Source organism: Tetrao urogallus (assembly GCF_951394365.1).
Source record: "Tetrao urogallus genome assembly, chromosome: 11".
NCBI lineage: Eukaryota > Metazoa > Chordata > Aves > Galliformes > Phasianidae > Tetrao > Tetrao urogallus.
In genome coordinates this window covers 19,088,342-19,108,358 of record NC_136824.1, presented here as the reverse complement: position 1 = coordinate 19,108,358, position 20,017 = coordinate 19,088,342, and the positions used below count along the sequence as shown (strand labels likewise).

The following is a 20,017-nucleotide window of genomic DNA, read 5'->3' as shown; positions in this document are numbered from 1 at the left end:
GTGCAGTAAAAAAAAACAATGCTAATTTTGCCTGCTTTCTCCTAGGCAGTAAGTTAGCTATGCTGCAGACTGGGCCTTCAAGAAACACACAGTTTAAGCACACGTAAAGCTATTAAAAGAAAACAGTGGTGCAACACACTCATTCAATTACACAGAAAAAGCAGTAAAACTCCCCGTTCCTCGCTGGACCTCCTGTGCTCACTTCTGTGCCCAACAGCATCTATGGTCGTGCTGTAAGTGCTGGCAGTCCCCAGGGGCACACATCACCAGAGTAGGTGTCAGCAGAGTAGGAATGGGGATCTGTCCCCACATTCATCCTGCTGTACCCAAAGCAAGCCGTTTGTTTTCCACCAGACAGCTGCGATCCTCACTCTTCTGGAAAGGGCCATCTCCTCTGAGGCGCATCTGCAACTGCGTTATCTAGAAAAGTCTTCTGGAGAAATTATTTTAGTGCATCTGGAAGAAAGTAGAGCTGTTCTGCTCATAAAAATCCTAATCTTTATCATATGCTTTTACGTAACAACTTGTGACTCACTCTCAGAAGAGCGATATTGGAAGTGTTACTCCAGATGCTGGAAGAAGCAGCACCATTCCAAGCTGTGATTTTACTTTTCTATTGTAAAACACTTTGAGAGTTGGAGAAAAAAAAATTAAGACAGACCTCCTCAGCTGCAGCAATGATACACACATAGGCCAACCCAATTCGGTTTTACTGTTCTTTCTGCTTTTACTGCTGAGTGCAAACCTTTAAAAAATAAGAATGCTCTTCTAGCTATCCAATATATTAGCATGAACCCTTCATGTATTATTTCAAAGAACTAGAGACCTTTGGGACAACCCATGATGAAATTTTTGTTAAAAAAATACAAGATATATCAACACGATCAGTGGTTTTCAATATTATATGTCATATAATGATGCTCTGGAGCGAGACTCGCCTTTCTATTATTACTTACCTGAACTTCAAAAGAGTGAGCTTTTGCAGTTTTCTTTAAGTAGAAAGTGCTCCACAGCACTAATTTCAGACACACATACACACCTCGCCCACCAAAATCCGTTCTTTTCACAAACGTTGCACCAACACATGCAGGTGGAGGTGGATTTCCCATTACCATTAATAAAAACTTCTCCAAAACGTCTCAGGAACCAAAATTCTCTAAGCATTCACCCCAAGCTGGATGCCAAATTCAACACCTGGGGCTTCACACAGCATCACTCCAAGAGCACCCGCTGTGTGTGTAGGTGTGTGAGTGTGCAACAACTCTAAACATGGCAGAGCTGAAAAAGGAAACTGCTATTTTGTTTGGAAAGCAAAAACCCAGGAGATGATGCGCTCCCACAAATCATTCCCAATTTTGAGCAACCAGTTTGACAGTAAAGATACTCTTCTGGAAGGCTGTCAGCCCACTAAGCCCTTCTATCCATTCTGTGTTGACACAGCAACCAGAACAGCTTCCCTTAGCACTCGTGGTGAAGTGTGGAGCACAAAGCCCTCAGTGCTCAGAACAGCACGCATCCCGCTGGAACAAATTCCTGATAATAAGGAACAGCTCTGCATTATTCATTTTCTATTTGCTTTTGCATCTTGGATCTCTGCAGCACAACCAGGATGCTGAAAAAACAGACGTACTTGACAAAGATTTGTTGCATTTTTAGAGCAAACCAGGAAGAAAAGTTTCTAGATGGAAACCCTGCCAACTGTAGAAGAATGCCTATTGCTTGAGCAAGCACGAGCTCTTCCTGAGCGATTCAGTGGAGAGCCGGTGATGCATGCGCTGGTAATAGGAGGCAGCATCATCCATCAGCAGCCTGCTCCTGACAGCTGCTTAATGGCATGCAGGGGCCATTAGTCCTGCTTGGGACCGGTCCTTACCGCAGCACTGAGCACTAAGACAGCAATAAACCTTGCTGGGATCAACCGAGCACAAACAAGCCCTCAGCGTGCTCCTCAGCGCCCAAAAGCCCTTTAGTTTCTTGAGCCTGAAGACCTAAGCCATACAACCCTGATTTTGGTATTGAGCACAAAGCCAGGCCGCTGAATATTGCAGACAGACACCCAGCTGAGCAACTGTGGGTTTTCACCAGTTACTGCTGCAGCTGCTGGCTTTAATTACACAACCCAACAGCAAAAACACCCCTATTAGCCATTATTATTCTTTCTCTTGCTCTGGAGCTCTACATACTTTTTACCCCCCAGAAATCACCTAGAGCTTTAAGCCTCCCTACACCGACCCTGGGAACATACCACCTCTCTGCTCCACATGTTCCAGTCCAGTCACAGAATCAGAATAGCCTGGGCTGCAAAGGACCACAATGATCATTTCAACCCCCCTGCTGTGTGCAGGGCTGCCAGCCACCAGACCAGGCTGCCAGTTCTCCTGAAAGCCACTGAAGCTGACACTCATTGTCCTGCATGGGAGGATCAGCAGCTGCACACTTGATGTCGCTGTCAAAGCCTTCCTAAAAAGTTCTGATAATACAAATTTGGTACAAAGAAACTAGTAACGCTAGCTGGTTTTCCTAAACAGACCTCAGAAAATAATTCAGTTTCAATTGGTTTACCAGTTTATTGGCACTTCCAAGTTGCTTATTGCTATTACTAGACGGGGAAAACTAGTTAATGATTAACACACTAGGACTCACTTATTCAGGTTCCTCTTCAGCTCACAGCACGTGTGCGATCCGAGGCCAAACACCACGTCCCTCCTGGCCTGTTTCCTCAGTCCCAGGATTTTGGCTAAAAAAAGAGTTCTCCTTGGCTAGTTTTTTCCCCATCCCTCTCAAGCTGTGGATTTATTCCCCCCATCCGTCCATCCGTCGCTCCCTCTCTTCCATCCCCAATTCAACTTCTGGCTGCGATGGCCAAATATGAATTGGGATTACACTCCTCAAGTAATAACCTTTTCCATAACAGCTCGGATGCAAGCTCTCATTTCGGGACAGACACGTACACAGCAAACACCAGAGCACTTGTTCCAAAGCACAAATGGAAAGAAGTTTCCCTTAGTCCATTTTTTCCCAGCATGTTTCCAGTTCTTGGTTTGGTTGTCTTTAGAAAGAGTCACAGTCCGAGAGGACTAACTGTGACTTTGTGATCTACCAGATCTTAGCTGGCTTGCAGAACACCATGCAACCCCTGCAAATAAAAGGAGCAGCTTCAGGGGAAGATCCCTGCTGTCTGCAATGCATACACCAAACCTTTCCTGATGGTGGGATCAGAGTCCTGCCTGCCAATGGCTGGGGAGAGGTTAACTTCAGAGCGGAAATTCCCCAATTTTTGTGCTATTAGAAGCAAGTGGACAACACATGGGGTATGCTCAGACCCCTGGGGATCACAACATCTGCAACTCTCCAACCTAATCCAGCAAGTGGGAGTGACAGATCATCCATCACAGTACTTGGTCCTGGAAGATACGCCACTAAAAGGTGAATCTTGGCATTTCCAGAAGTGTTTGCAGCCTGACAAACCACACACACTGCAAAGGGTTTGTTGTCTTTCAGATCCTGGATGAAAGAACAGGTTTCAGCTCTTTTGCCAGCGCTGACCGTATCGGTTCTGCAGGTAAAATGCCCTCGCAACACCAACTCTGTGGGACTCGCACTTAAAACACGGATCCCTGACTGTGTTGGTGTTACCAGGAATCAAACCACAAATTTCCAGTATTTGCAGAACGTGCTGGTGCAGCGAAGCCCACAGATTCCTATTTTTTGTCACCCTCTCTTAAATGCACAGCCTCACTCTCTGCAGCCCCAGCTCACTGAGACCCGCTCTGCTGGAAGGAACAATGCAAGTTTGCTGGAGAGGAGCACAGGGTTTTGGCTCCCAGACATAAAACTCGGCAAAAAGAACTGAGAAATGAGCCAAAAGCACACAGAGTCAGGTTTTTCAGAGTCTAGCAGCTCAATATTTAACTCTATCAGGTGAGAAATTACCGACTGCTCTCCTCTAGAGCATCCATAGGTAGACAAATACCTTCCAACCTTGCATCTCAGCTGTCGTGATCATACTGGCACAGTGATGTGGCATCCATAGGGACACACACTGCATACCAACAAAGACACTTGTTCTGCTGGCATGAGCACAATAACCTCCCAACTGACACAGCCTGAAGTGACAGAGCAGAGTTTTGTTGCCATAGCACCATCAGTTGCTTGCTAACAGCCTGGTCAGCAATTGCATTAGACAAAGCCTGGGGGAGAAGGGGGTCATTGGCTTCAACTCACCTCTCACTAAGGAAAAAAGTATTTATGTATGCGCTTCATAACTGCATTCAATATTCAGAAAGATGTGGCTAAGCAAAGAGCTGGCTCCTTGAGCTCTTCTTGCTTGCAAGGCGTTTTTGAGAGCTTAAAATGCTCAGACTGATCTGAATGCCATGCCTCAAAACTATTTGTGATGTTCAAACATAGAAGGAAAATGGGGGTCCAGGCGCTGCAAAGCACATACCTGGAATGTGAGCATTCTCTACTGAAATTCACATGACGTTATTTGAGGAACATTAGCTTGTAAAATCTGTGGTACCAAATTAGCAGAATGTGGAAGTATTTCCAATATTGTTATGTGAAAATTAGAGCAACTGTAGTAAGCAGACAGCTGAGCACTATTAAAAGAAAAATGCCTGTCTACTACTGACCACAGGCTGCAGACACTGGAAGGACTGCTCGTCCCATAGAGGGATGCAGAGTAAGAGCTGGTACTGGAACACGTGTGCTGAACAGCAGAATATTCCCAGCTGGGATAAGGGCTTGAGGGAAGCCTGCTGCTCAGAACCATAGAGAGCTGGGGTTTTATAGCTGATGTGCAGAGTAAGAAGCACTGTTATGCCTACAGAAGGGCAGATCAGCTCTGTTATCAAGACTTTATTTTGATGCTAAACCAAACGCTCTCTAATCCACAGCGAGATTAAAACTCCGCATATACTGACTGACAGAAAGTACCCACAAGCTGACAGCATCCAGCCCTGACAGAAGCTTGGAGCACCTCTCCTATGAAGAAAGGTTGAGGGAACTGGGATTATTTAGCTTGCAAAAGAGAAGGCTCTGGGGAGACCTCATTGTGGCCTTCCAATACATGAAAGGAGGGGGAATGGCTGTTTGCAAGGGTGGATGGTGGTAGGACAAGGGGAAATGGTTTTAAACTGACACAGGGGAGGTTTAGGGTGGATGTTAGGAGGAAGTTTTTCCCCCAGAGGGTGGTGAGGCACTGGCACAGGTTGCCCAAGGAGGCTGTGGATGCCCCATCCCTGCAGGCATTCAAGGCCAGGCTGGATGTGGCTCTGGGCAGCCTGGGCTGCTGGTTGGTGACCTGCACACAGCAGTGGGTTGGAACCGGATGATTATTTGGTCCTTTGCAACCCAGGCCATTCTGTGATTCATTTTGGAGGCACTGGAATGTATTTCTGCACATCCACATGTGCTCGGAGCAGGGAGGTGAGGTGCAGGAAACACCGAGCACAGAATCCGCTGCCTTCACTCATGTGACTGCGCCTTCCTCTGTGCCTGTGCTTCTCTCGTTCTGCACTCCCTGCATGTGAAATAAATACACAGAAACACAGCACTAAGCCTTCACTGCATGCAAGCTAAAAGCGAACAACTTAATATTAATCCTGAGTAGAATCATCCAACAGACGAGCGGGGAGAAAAGGAAAAATAAATATTTTCATTAATGTCTGCATTAATCCTCTCTCTCTGGTGTTACTTCCAGGATGAGAGTGAAAGAAGATGATGCTTAGGATTTTCACTTTTGCATCCAGCACTGGAACTAAATTCATTTACTCTGAGGGGAAAAAACACACATTTATAATCTCAGTCTTTCAGCTACTCTGAATTGCTCCACATGCAGCTATGGGCAGCAGCAAGGGGCAGCAGATGCTAAAAAGTAGAATCAAAAAGGGAGAAAATTGCAATGCTCACAGCCATCTAAAGTACTGCACTCCCAGGGGCACTGCTCCCCAAAACCACATGGCAGAATGAAGAGATGGCCAGAGGGAGTGGTCTGGAGCCTGGAGAACACAAAGACAGCATGAGACCGTGTATGTTGGAGGAGAACATGAGAGACGTGATGTAAGTGCAAAACAGAGAGCAGCATGGAGAAAACATAATAAACAGAAGTTTCCCATCTGTCTTAGAGGATGAAATACAGGGAATAATCAAAGGGCAGCAAAAAATAAGGGCTGAACACAAAGACTGAGGTTTTTTCCCCCGATGTATGGACTTTGTTGCCCTATTGCTGGATACCAAAAGTCAAACAACTGGCATGACCTGGGGCTTGGTAGGCATCCATTGCCCAGCCTGCAAGCCACAAAATATCTCAGCACTTCAGTGCCCAGGAGGCGATCATCTCATACAGTACTGCAATAGCAACAGGCTGCAGTGGAAGCTGGGGAGCAGCCCCAAAATTAACATTTAAAGCCCACAGAGAAGGTGGGCAGCCTTGTTGCTGGCGAGATGGTTTTGTTCCATCAGACAGCCCATGTTCACTGTGAGAGTATCACTCGAGCTTGCAGAGCTTTGTGACCCAAAGCCCTTCCTGATAGCCAGATATAAAAGCAATCAAAGCAGGTTTAGAAAGCAGGGAAATGTGTGAAAGGTCCTCAGACCTCAGGCTTCATCTCCCTGCAGCACGTAACCATCAGGCAGGACGTTCTCTCCTTCCTTTACGTGGGCAAGGCTGAAGGAGAAAAGAGGGGTGAAATGCAGGGGGAAACGGTCCAGCATGCAGTGAGTCCAACTGTAAAATCAGAATGGACTAACAAGGAAATGTAAAGCAGAGTGATCAGATATTTGCATGGGATTGTGCACACAGCACACTGTGCTTCCCAAAAGCATGAGAACACTTGTAATGCTGGGATAAACCCCAAAAGCAGAGGAAAACCTGACCAGATGGAGCCAGATAAGTGGCCAGAGTGCATCTGGCAGAGCTGATCCGATGACCTTCCTTACTGAGGCACACGTAAGCCTTACTCCCACACGGCTATTCACAGAATTAAGTGGGAAACCACCTTCTTCCAGAGCAGCTCCATGTAGGAACTCTCAGTGCCATCATCACCAACTGCTCGTGAGCAGCATCCCATGACCCACTCCCGTGCCACCCATCGCTTCGGGATCTCCACAAACACATTTTTCCCAGAAATTCACAGTTGAACAGAAGGGTGTGAAATTCCTCCCCACTCGGCTCCAACACCATCTGCTGAGCTTTGAGACAGCGCGTACAAAGTGAGAATGCAGGAATCAAACCGCTTCCACACCTCACTGTGCTCCTTGCCGACGGCCCCAGCTTACTTACAAAACATCACAAGTGGATTCAACGCCCAAAGAAATACAAGCTTTTGCAAATATAAGCCTACAGCCAGCAAACCCAAGTGTATGAACTGTTCCTCTTGATTGCTGTCCTAATAGCAGACCACCAGACACGCAGATTCAGAGGGATAAAACATACTAATAAGCTGAAAGAGCACAGCTGAAAAACCAGAACAGAATCCTTATTTTTCATTCTATATGGAAAACTGTCTGGGAGAGAACATAACGTTGGTTCTCTAACAGCAACATTAAAAGAGGTCATCATCACGTGATCCGCTGAGCAGGCTGAAGCTTCTCCAAGGCTCTGTAAGAGCTCCTCTTTGGAGCTTTCTGGATATGTTGGTCTGGAATTTCTCCATGGATTTGTGCTGCTGCTTTTGTGGCCGTGTCCAAGGAGAAAGGACTTGGAAGGACCAGCCACAGCAAAAGCTATTGAGGAAAAAGAAACCACGGCAAAAGAAACTCCCCTCTGATCCCTGGCAATGCCACGCTTTTTAAAGGAAACTTTGATCTTTGCAGCTAAAAGGTTTTTCTCTCCTCTAAGCAAGTAAGGATCCATGAAAAGTCTTATTTACTGTCACTAATACCAGCAGGCTGCACTTCAAAGGGGAAATGGATTATGGTTCTAAATGCTGTTGCTCCTGATCAGCCCTGCAGTTTTTGCAGGCATTTAAAACTAGTTATTTCTCTGCAGATAACGGAGCAAATCAGAAGAGTCAGAAGCTGTCCTAGTGAAGGGCAAGCCAAGGAATCTACAGCTCCTGAATCCATCTTCCGAGCAAGCAAAGCAGAACTGCCCAAATACAACGTGCTCATTGAAGGGACCCCAATGCTGCCAACCTTCCAGATGGGAGAACCTCATTCCAAGAGTTCCTGAATGAGTGAGACCTGTGTCCACAGGCTGTGGATGACAGAGATGCCTCAAGTTCCTGACACCCCTCCAGACGGGTGCCAAAGCCAACCGTGCCCATGCTCCATTTAGGAGCTTGCCAAATACTTTCTGTTTGTTCCCAAGCTAAGTAAAAAAGGAATTTACACACACAGCTTTTTCTTAAAAAGCGCCCACAGCCAGCATGTATAAATATGCATCCACATGCCATATAAATACACTATCTATAAAAAAACAAAATAGTGAATTCCTATTTTGGTTCGAGACACGTGAGATGAACATTGAGTCGTCATTAAATCACAATTAGAAAATCATGGAGAAATAATTGCAAGGCACTGCATGCAGCTCTCGCTGGATGACGCCTCATTTTCCAGCCAGCAGTACTGACAGTGGCCAACACGCACAGGTCGATGCCCCCAGGATTGCTGTTATTTAGTGCATGATCCAAAGGCACGGCTCTGTGCTCATGGGCTCTGCAGATCCCCATCCCAAATGAGCTCCCTACGCTTCAGTGGCAGCGGTGGGGTTTGGTGGGTTCTGATCTCAAAAGATGGAAAATCATGTTTGTGACATTCATCTAGCACAACACACCCAGCCATGGCCCCGCTTACTCCTCCAGTCCTTTTGCCCAACTCTGGCCCTACAGCCAGTGACACACAAGCCTAAGGATGACCTGCAACCTGCAGGTAATTGCTACTGAAATCAAAGGGGAAAGGAATTATGTCTCAATGTTTTTTACTACACGTACCAGGCTTGGACAACATAAAGGAAACCTTGGCTCAATCCTGCTTTACCCTTGTGTCAATAAATGCACGCGCTTTGTTTCTCCTCCCACCCATCCATACCCTCAGCAGGTTCACAGCTCTCCTTGCGAGGGCTCATCCCATATTGCCCCCAAAAAACCCTGCTATGATGCCAAGCCAGCTGTCCGGGCAGGAATCTCACACGTTCTGGGCCAGCCACTCCTGCCTCAACCACGCAGCATTTCAGATGAGCTGAAATATTTTAGGGGCTTTCTGCTTCCAGTGATGCCTTGTTCCTCATCTTGCTCACACCAGACTCAGGGAAACCCACCAGCACTGCTTTCAGACAAACCGCCGTTCACAAACACTTGCTAGTATTTCATTAAACCCTTGCCTGCTGTAGCCCGAAGGTTTGGGAATGTGCAAAAATTTCCCTACAACCACAGCTCTGGTCAAAGACTGGGACTCAAATCACAGAATCATAGAATGACTTGGGTTGGCAGGGACCACAGGGATCACGAAGCTCCAGCCCCCCTTTTGCAGGCAGGGCCACCAACCTCCATATCTAATACCTGCCCAGGGCCCCATCCAACCTGGCCTTGCACACCTCCAGGGATGGACGGGGCATCCACAGCCTCTCTGGGCAGCTGTTCCAGCTCCTCACTGCTCTCCTAGATCTTCCCCCTGACATCCAACTGAAATCTTTCCCCCCTCAACTTAAAACCATTTCCTCTTGTCCTTCTCTGTTATCTATATTCAAACAGTTGGTCCCAAGCATCAATATCAGCACTCAGCACAGCAGGGTGCACGGGGCAATTCACTGGGGCACAGAAATTAAACATGTCTGTACCATTCAAAAATAACTATTACAAAATACTGCTTATTTCATCTTCATCTCTGTTTTTTAATTTGCATTTTTGTCTGTTACCTAATGTATGCAGTATCAGTATATTAGTGCAAATTGTGGTGCTGTGTTCACAAAGACTCAATCATCAGTGGACTTACATACACCGTGCTTCCCCACTGGGCTTTAAGAAAGACTCAAGGAATCAAAAAACACTAATCCAAACTGCTTCCTATGGACAGCTAAATCTAGCACAGAAATAACACAACAAGTCCTCGAGTCTATACATCACAGCAGAATAGCTTTCCAGATCATTTTCTGAGAACGTTTTCCAATTTGCCTACCTAGAGTGCTGCCACGCAGATTTAATACAATTAAAATTTGTTTTTCCATCTGTTTTCACGCTGCCATTACCCCAAAGCTCTTCTCTCATCCCAAGGAGATCGTGCACAGCAAACATTCCAGGGGCTGATGGTGAGCACAGCCCCATTTTCTTCTGAAGATAACGCTTAAGCAACTCAAAGTATTCTTTCTTCTCCCCACGTATGAGTTATGTACGATGGCACGTTTCCAAATCATAAATCAGTAACTTCTGCAGCCTGTTATTCCTCCGCATGTCACGGGGAATAGAGCTGAGCACAGCATTTTGCAGCCAACCCTTTTCCAAGGAAAACAGAAATCTGACGCGAGCTCCCAGCACCCGACGCATCGCTCGTGGTCACCGCTCATCTCCAGCCATGGTAAGGATGGAATACGTGGAGGCCACGTTTGTGCCCACAAGGAGTGAGGAAACACTGCAGGGGAGACAATGAGAGCTCCATGCTGTATCAGAAAGTCCCTTTTTTATTAGGTGCTTCTGCTCTGTTTTCCCTATGTGACACTGCTGGGATTTGAAGCAGTGCACAGAAATCCCGAGTGTCCAAGATGCTTTAAAATACTGCAGGTGCTAAGCATGGCTACAGTCATTTCACAGGGCAAATTAACTGTGTCACCACATCCTGCATCAAATTCATGGATCCTTGGTTTTTTGGTGGTGCTTTGTTGGTTTCTGTTTTTTTAATTCACTCCCACTGCAATGAACAAACTGCTACAGCATCCACGATTCAGCCAGGACTTTCCACGAGGAGTTCAGAATGGCCTGGATTGAAATGGTCTGTAATGCTCATCCCGTTCCAAACCCCCTGCTGTGTGCAGGTCACCAACCAGCAGCCCAGGCTGCCCAGAGCCACATCCAGCCTGGCCTTGAATGCCTGCAGGGATGGGGCATCCACAGCCTCCTTGGGCAGCCTGTTCCAGTGTGTAAAAACCTATCTACCTCTAGAAATACTTGCAGAGCTCTGGATGACTGAGCAAACATTTTGCAGGATGTGTTATCTTTATGAAATTAAGTTTTCCTATGTGAGTTGGCTGGGACATGAAACTCACCAGGGACCATGCCAGAAAACAGACTTTGCTCAACACCTGAGCACAAGCCAGTTGACTGCGCTCCAAGCCTCTTTTTTCTTTTATTTCAACCTCAGTTCCCCATCAATTTTTAAAACAATAAAAGGATGTCCTCAAAATTGAAATTTGGCTGCTGCAATGTAGAAAACGAGGCAGAACCTGAAGCGGCAATGCCTGCGGGATGGCAGGCTATAGGACCTGTCAAACTTTGCAAAGTATTGGCTGAAAACAGGAAGAGGAGGGTGGGGGTGAGCCAAAACAACGAGAATCAGGAGGCTGCCCATCCATCAGGACAACTGCCAGAAATCTGAATAGCAGAGGAGAGCTGCTCCAACACCAGGGGATATGCGCACACCTTGCCTTACACTGGGGTCATGTCAGCTGGAGGGATGAGACCACGCTTTGTGGAAGAGCTAATCATACCTTCACTGTGCAAGGACCTTGGGAAAGCAGAATTCATCCTCCTGCCACATAGAGCAGGAGTGGTAAGGCCTGCAGGAGCAGCCCCAGAGCCACCAGCAGCAGGGCTACAGCCCCGCGTCCCAGCTGACCCCCTCTCGTGGGACACATGGGAAGCAGAAAACCACTCTGGCTCAATGCTGCAATGACAACCTTTACACCTGTGAATCATTATCCTTCTGAACACAAGCGTTTGCCTACACAAATATACCAGGATTTATGAGGCTGGGCTTCACCCAGTTAGTGTTGGTCTCTCTTGCATCTTCCTTCATCTGCTGAAGCACATTCCCATGCACCACAGATCATCACTGAGCCTTCCTCAGCTATCCAGAATGGGTGGTTTATTAAAAAAAAAAATGTAGGAAAGGAACATTAATAACTGTCTTCATTCAAGATACAACTCCAACACGTACCTTTTTTTTTTTTGCCTTCTCCTCCTGTTTTACTACAAACAGTATGCAGAGATGTGTTATCCTCACTCACAAGGTCGTCTTGAGAATAAGGAGCTGTGTGCTGCAGAGATCTTTGCATCTGCCTCAGCACACAGCAGCAGAGCAGCTGTGTTTTTGGGAGGCACCAGGCTGCAGGCAGACAGACCGTGGCTGTTTGCAAACAGCTGGAAATAGCATTGTCTTTAGATAGAAAGGTTTTTTTGTGAAGTGCATTAGAAATCACTAGGAGTCATGGAAGACAAAGAAAATACGGTTAAAACAATCCTGTGCCTGTGCTAGACCACTCTGTGGTAGGGTCTCTGGTTTCCATAACATAAGCAGTATGTCATAGCAACAATTACATCAGTGCTAAATGCCATTCCTGCACACAAATTCTACTACGACTCATAGAAAATCCTTGGTGCCAACTTGAATTTGTCCTTCCTTCTAGCAGAAATTTCCAAATAGCTCAGCGATGCTGTCTGCTGCCTTCCTGAGAATCTGAGAAGTCCATCTCTGGAAGCAGAGAACATCAGCACATCACCAACAACCCCATTTGTTTCTCAGCACAGGAAGACACCAAAACAAGCTCAGGTATTTGCCACTCAAAGTAATGCAACTATTTTGCTGCCCTGAAACACAACATGTACTACCCAGTGTCCATCTGCAGACTGGCAACGATTATTAAAAAGCAGATTGGGCCAACTAGGAATGAAGGACATTCTTAATGTCCAAAATCTGCATGTGCATCACCAGCTGTCTTCTCATCAAATCAAATCATTCTCCTACTTGCAGCAGATAAGGAGAACAAGAGAAAATGATTAGACTGTGCAAGTCAATCAAGAGTTAGTACTTGTAGGGTATTTACTTACACTTGCAGAAAACAAAATATGAAGAGAAGAGTGTATTCCCACTGGCTGAGACTGCAAACAAATATTTTCTGCCTTGATGATGTGTTCAAGCATTAAGAATTGGAATTGAGCACTTTGGAATCAGATGCCTCCAAAACTGCTCTTCTTATCCATACAGAAAACATAGATGCGAATGACTTCATGCACTTGACAGGTTTATAGCAGCAACCTAATTAGGTCATTGGTTATAAGCTGGCCCATGGAGAATTACAGCACATTCCTTTCATCAAACTGCCTCCATCAGGAGCTCTGATGGAACATTTCAGACCCAAGCAGGAGCACCGACCTGCCAAGAAGCCTCAGCCCAGCACAGAATTCCCTTTGGGATGATGACATCTCACCCAGGTGCCATCTTCCCCCACGCCCCCCCAAAAACCCCTCTACAAAGTCTATCAGCTACCTTTAGAGGAAAAAAAGAGCTATACTGGTTCGACAGTAGTCTTCCAGTTTGTCCTTTTGTTGCGGATAACTGCAAAACCACCCTATTTCCCAGAAATACAGCCTTGTTTTTCCCCACTAATTTCTTACAGCATCTATTGAAGGGTGCATCAGAATACAAAGAACCAGTTACAAAACAGAAATAAAGCATTCAGCAGCTCAGCACCATCTCCTTGATGTGGACAGCAAAGAGAGGAGGGTCAAAGTGCAGCAAACACCCTGCAAATGTTCCATCAGGGCTACACTGCTTATTTTTGCCCATCCTTTGTGCCCACCCCTTTTCCGATCTCTCGCAGTACTTACTAACAGTTAGCTAGTAAGTACTGATAGATAACAGAGAGGCCCAAACCAAAGCTATCAGAGTTTCTGGGCAGGGCCAGTTTAATGTTCTGATCTCAGCTGGACTCAGGCTGCAGAGTGCAGCTCATCAAATACCAGCCCGACGGAAACTAACGATAAGGAGGATTCCATCGACCTCACCCAAAGAAGGATTTCACAGAATCAGGGCATGCAGACTGGCATAGAAAAAAAAAAAGGCATTTTGAAGGTCCAGAGCATATTTAAATTTACCTTTACATACTTATATATAGATATTTTTAATTCTTTCATAGGCATTCACTGTCAGTCCCTGTCATAGATGGGGAACCATGGGAAACAGACAGCCTTTAATGCAGCCCAATTGCACACCGTGCATTCACAACAAGGCACGTACTTCAGCAGTTGATGTGTCCTGCTTGTTATTACACAATAAATGATGTTTGGCAAAGCCTCCTCCCACTCTGTGAAGAAACCATGCCATTCTGTAGCACGTTACCTGTTAAATTATAGCCTGTACTTGTGCCATCTCTCTTACAGCACATCAATTGGAGGCCGGAAGGCAACACCCAGTCTTAACAAACCTAAAACAAAGCTTAAAGTTCAACCCTCCTAACATGTCTCTGCTATCACAAGTCACAAGGACCAAGCTGAACCTTCCAGAATGTGTTCCACTTTCAAGAGAATCAGAAAAATAACATACATGGTATTGAACCACATAGCAGTGAGTCCAGAGAAATGCAAGACAGAAATTGGACGCTGATGAATCCTCAGAGCATATGTTAAGGGGACAACAGTTAAGGTCTTGGTGATGCCTGAGGATATCTGTATCTCCAATTCAACAAGGGGCTTGGAAAGCAAGAGTTATTTCAGAACAGCAAGTCTGCATTTTATCTTATTGGCAGCAGTAACAGCAGTAAGTAGCAATGACAAATAGAAAGTAAATATGAATAATTCCAGGTACATTTTTTAGCACAAAGGAATTAAGGGGACATTTGAAGAACTCTGGGTCCATCAGTCCCACAAATCCATGAGCACACTCATCGTACGATAGCAAATATTTACAGGCCCACCTGTTCCAGCTTAAAGATGTGTTGGTTGAAGTAGTGCTGTAAGCGTTCATTGGCAAAGTTAATGCAGAACTGTTCAAAACTGTTGTTTTCATAGTCCTCAAACCCAAAAATATCGAGTACTCCGATGGATAAAGTCTGCAAGAAAAGTGAGAATGCAGATTAGCATAAAAATAAAAAGCCAGTGGATTATTTCTATGCTGAGTACAATCAAAAGCAAACAAACAGAATTAAATACACTTAATATTGGGATTTCATTTTTACTGGGACTGTTAATATTATGCCATCTGGAAGGCTTCACCTACTTCAGAGGGATGAAATGTAACTTCAGACGTCTGGACAGATGGCCTTTTTCTAAATAAAAGTCCTCTCAGAGTATTTTGGCTATTTTTATTATTTATAGAGAAATTGCCATCTTCGAAGAAATCTGAACCCAGCTCCAAGTTATTCCATTGGGCCTAATATAGCAGTCTGGGGGAAAAACAAGGGTAGGGCTGGAAAAGAAGCTAGCATCACAAAAACAAAACACTGAAACACTTGTAGAAAGCAGATACAAGCAAAGCAAACTCAGTCCAGCTGTAAGCCTCCCAGTGCAACACCTGCATGGCAGGAGGTTGAACAGAAACAAAGCATCGCAGGGAAGGAAAATACAGCAGGTCAGCAGTTGAAGAGTATCAGAACCTAAATATGGACAGAAAAAACATCCCATAGTGAGAAGTGTGGCCCAGACCACGCTCGTGGTGGGATGGTGTCTCCCAGCATCCAACAGGGTAAAAAGGACCTGACATAGGTACAATTCCTGCTGCAACAACCAGGCCTGCTCTGTCAAACAAGTAATTAATCATCAGCTACAAATAAAGCTCAGCCCATGTCCATCTAGCAAGTCTCTGGCCAGGATGCGCGCACAGGGCCCTCCACCAGCTCAGGCTTCCACATCTCACCAACATCCCACTTAGGTGAAGAGCTCTGTTCATACATCCCAACTACACCAAACAGCACACGAGGTAACAGCATCAGAGCTAGCCAGATGACCCAAAGCTCAGGCAAGGAGGGGAAATACCCCTCTGCTCCATCCATAGGAACATAGTGAGCTGCTGGGCACCGGGTTTTAATTGCACTGGTCTAACAAGGATTTTATCAAACCACCTTCTTAAGGCTATCACAACTCTGCTACCAGAAGCACAAACCAGATTACCATAGTGTTGTCTGTGCTGCAACTGGAACATTTTCACATTATCATGGCAGTAAAGCCTTCCTTCTGTGCTTGGCCCATAGGCAGAGGGCTATCCAAATCTGAAAGAGCTGCTGCTGCTGCAATCTTTGTATGAGAGGGATTCTGGCAACGCTGGCAGTCATACAAGCAGAAGTACAACCCAAAAAGCACAGTGAGAGGCACACCAAGTGCTGCGAGCCTGTTTTTCCAAAAGGTCACTGGCCACTTTCTCCTCCTCTTGCCTGATGTTTGGGTTTTCCTCTCTATTCCGGCACCAGATGGCTGTACCTGCTATAAGGATGACAGCTGAGAGCCCTTGGGCAGCTTCCCAGCAGTTTGCATCACCTGGCAAGCCCTGAACAACAGCTGTTGGACGGGAGGTGGAACTGGAAGCTCCTGGAGCAAGGACAGAGCCTGGCAGAGCAATCTCCCTGGGCATCCCAATGATCTGTTCACAAAGCCGTTCATTAAATCCCAGACTGAGAAGTAAAAACCATTGGTTTCATGCTTTTATTTTTAATACCTTCATTAAAACTATCGGCTCACTCACTTTATCTATGGGACGTATGAAGATGGTAACAGAAACACCAGAGAGTGACCTAACCCTAATCAGAAGCACCATGCTGGCATTGCAAAGCCCCTTCCTTCCAGGGGTGAATGCTTCAAACTAAGCACACAGACTGCCACAACAGAACACGACACAGCTGAGTACAACCAACTTCCCCATTTCCAATGCTAGCAGTTACTGTGCCAAAACCACTACTGAAATACATTTTAATGGATCACAAAAAGCAGGCTCAGAGGCAAGAGGCACAGAACTCCAAAAACTCAGCACCTAACAACATCACTGCAGTTCTGTGAGACGAGCAGGGATAATTCTGCACGGGTCATTTCTCAGCAGTTCCCCCTTCTCATCTCACTTCCATTGTGCCCAACTCCGCCTCCAGAAAGCAAAATCTTGCAATGTGCTTTTGGATGCACTGAACGAGGGAGAGAAAGAGGTCAACGTGTTGGAGTCCATCAGACTCTTAAGAAAAGAAACTCAGATTTTTACGGCTGTTTCTCTGCCTCCCGACCTGCTGGCCTTCAAAAAATCTCACTGTACCTCTCATAAAAGGGTCCTACTGGCTTTGCCATCATAAAGCAGCTCAAGCCTTCTACCAGGAAAAAAAATACGTCTGTTGAGTTATGTGTAAGTGAAATTATTCTGTTAAGCTGCATGCAATCCGGCCGGCTATAGGATGAAGTTTACAGCACAGTATGTACTGAAAGTAATCAAATACCAATGCTTAGAAATCTTCAACGCTTCGGTTTTTAATTCAGGCTTTGAATGAATGCCACCTGGAAACAACGACAAGATGTAGGATGAACTACATTTAATGAACCTGTGTACAGCTTACGTCTTAATGTTGCTCCTATACCCAAACCAATATTTAAAGACAAGTGTGCAGCAGTGACAAGCCAGCAAGTGTCAGCTTGCTGCAGGATCACGCAAGTTATTAGTGCAGCATCTTTAGAATCACAGAATGGTTGCAAAGGAGCACAGTGCTCATCCTGTTCCAACCCCCTGCTGTGTGCAGGTCACCAACCAGCAGCCCAGGCTGCCCAGAGCCACATCCAGCCTGGCCCTGAATGCCTGCAGGGATGGGGCATCACAGCCTCCTTGGGCAACCTGTTCCAGTGCCTCACCACCCTGTGTGAAAAACTTCCTCCTCATATCCAACCTAAACCTCCCCCGTGTCAGTTTAAAACCATTCCCCTTGTCCTATCACTATACACCCTCACAAAGAGCAGTTCCCCCTCCTGTTTATACACTCCCTTCAAATACCAGAAGGCCACAATGAGGTTTCCCCAGAGCCTTCTCTTTTGCAAGCTAAACAAGCCCGGCTCCCTCAACCTTTCTTCATAGAAGAGGTGCCCCAGCCCTTTAGCAATCCATTCTTTCTATTTAAAAACATACATCAACGAAGATGTTGAAGTTTGTTGAGCCTCAGGTTAGGAATCAGAGAGTATTTGAGGGAAAAAGCAGCCTCACACTTTCCTAAAATGCCACAGCCATGAATCAGGGAGTTAAATGTCACGCAGGGGTCTTCAGGGCACTCAGCAAATGAGGGTCTCAAAGCTTGCCTGCTCTGCAACTCCCACAGTGCCCATAAACATGGGCTGTCAGAGCTGACTTATAGCACCCCAACGCATGTTGGTGATGTCATCCCACCACTGAGGCACACTTTGGCAATCGCAAAAGGGTTTGTTTCAGATTCTGGGGGGGAAAAAAAAAACGAAATGATATTCCAAACCAAGCCAATGCTGTGAATATAAAGAACATCATCACCAATAAATCTTAAAGGATTATTCCAATCTATATCACCACAACGTCCATGGTGACGTCTGACACAAAGTGGGAGGTGGGAATTTGCTACAGATTCTGAATCTGGGACATGAAAATGACGAACAGATGTGCACGAAGCCCAGTGAAGTGTTCAGCAGTTCTTCCTCTCTTTCAGGTCAGATAGCCAAGAATAATCTTAGTTGATGAATTAAATTATTTAGAGGCCGTGAATTCACACTGACCACGACAAACACTTAAGAACACCTCTGTTACAACAGGGTTATTCAGCAGAAAAGGAAGATGCTTCACAAAAACCACGTGGGAAAAGCTTAAAAACACCCTTGAAAGAAATTTCTTTCCTTCAAACATCATCTGCACTGCATCATCATTTTAAGCAGCAAGACGGACTTCTAACAATCCCTAACCTAATATAAGGAGGGGAAATTAAATAAAGGACTCTCTGAGGTTTAGTAATCGAGTTCTCACGAGGAGGAAACATCTCCGACCTCATTAATAAAGGTCAGATTTCAGACAGTTGTACGGTATCACAAGAAGAGCCGTTATCAGAACAGAAACCAAAAGCTCAACAGAGACGACCATGAGAAATGGAGAACACACCAGCAGCAACTCACAGCAAAACCCACACACAGCAGCACTGCTGGAAGCATGAAACAACTCCTATCAAATCACTATCCCAAACTCAGCTCAGAAACAACGTGCTGTGAATCCTGTCAGTGAGCGAGATAAGCCAAGTCCCACTGTGCTTTCCCAAAATAATTCACTGTACATTAACTATGCACGGATATCAAAGGTCTGATTTACATCTTCCAAATACTAGCTTGAAAAACAGTGGAAGAATGGCAACCAAGGAGTTGTTTGCTTTACCTAGCTTTGTCTTTTGATCTTCTCCTCACTGCTGTTATCAAATAAACACACGTATTTGGATATGAAAAATCTCTCTGTTCCCATTGCCCCAAGTTCTCCTGAGGCCATAGACACTGTTAGGACCTGTGTCTTCTTCCAGCTTATCAACAAAGCAGTCCATCAGAATTCAGCCTGGCTTAAATCACACCAATCAAACCCTGCAGCAAACGCAGCTCGCCCCAAGGAAGGCCCACATCTACCAGGTTTTGGCCAAGTCCTGCCCAAGTAGCTCTGCAACACCATTTGCACAGCAAGAAGGCTTTGCTGGATGCAGAGATGGTTTTTACAGCACACAGAGCAGAATAAAGCAGGATCTCAGGTGCATACCCGATTTACAGGTGTGCATTTGGAATATTTGCCTCCTCCAACCTCCGTCCTTCATTGTCAAAGCCCTGAGCTACAGAACCAGGCAGAATGTTAAGCAAGCCCCTGCAAAGCCCATGCAAGCTCAAATCAGGTGTTTTTATAGGACTGAAATCAGAATTTATGCTGACAATCACAATTTGCACCTTCACTTTTGACACCAACTTTAGGCACAGGTCTGCTCTCAACTTGCGCTCTCAGTTATTTTACCTCTGCACAAGACTAAGTGCCACAAAAGACAGATCTCTGCCAAAAACCCATCACCTGACAACCTTCCAAACCTTCACAAGCTGCAGGATTATTTGACAGTTTATCTTAAAAGTCAAATTAACACTGGTGACAAGCA

The 20,017-nt window shown here is 45.7% G+C and overlaps 1 protein-coding gene across 1 annotated transcript in view; it reads right to left on the bottom strand.

The window, feature by feature from the left end:
• MYO9A (myosin IXA) overlaps nucleotides 1-20,017 on the bottom strand; it is a gene marked incomplete at both ends in the record, with an annotated part of 131,334 nt that overhangs the window by 47,560 nt on the left and 63,757 nt on the right. The window contains one exon of the mRNA XM_079540626.1: nucleotides 14,846-14,980. Coding sequence (XP_079396752.1) covers nucleotides 14,846-14,980 — 135 coding nt within the window. The remainder of the gene's footprint in view (nucleotides 1-14,845; nucleotides 14,981-20,017) is intronic.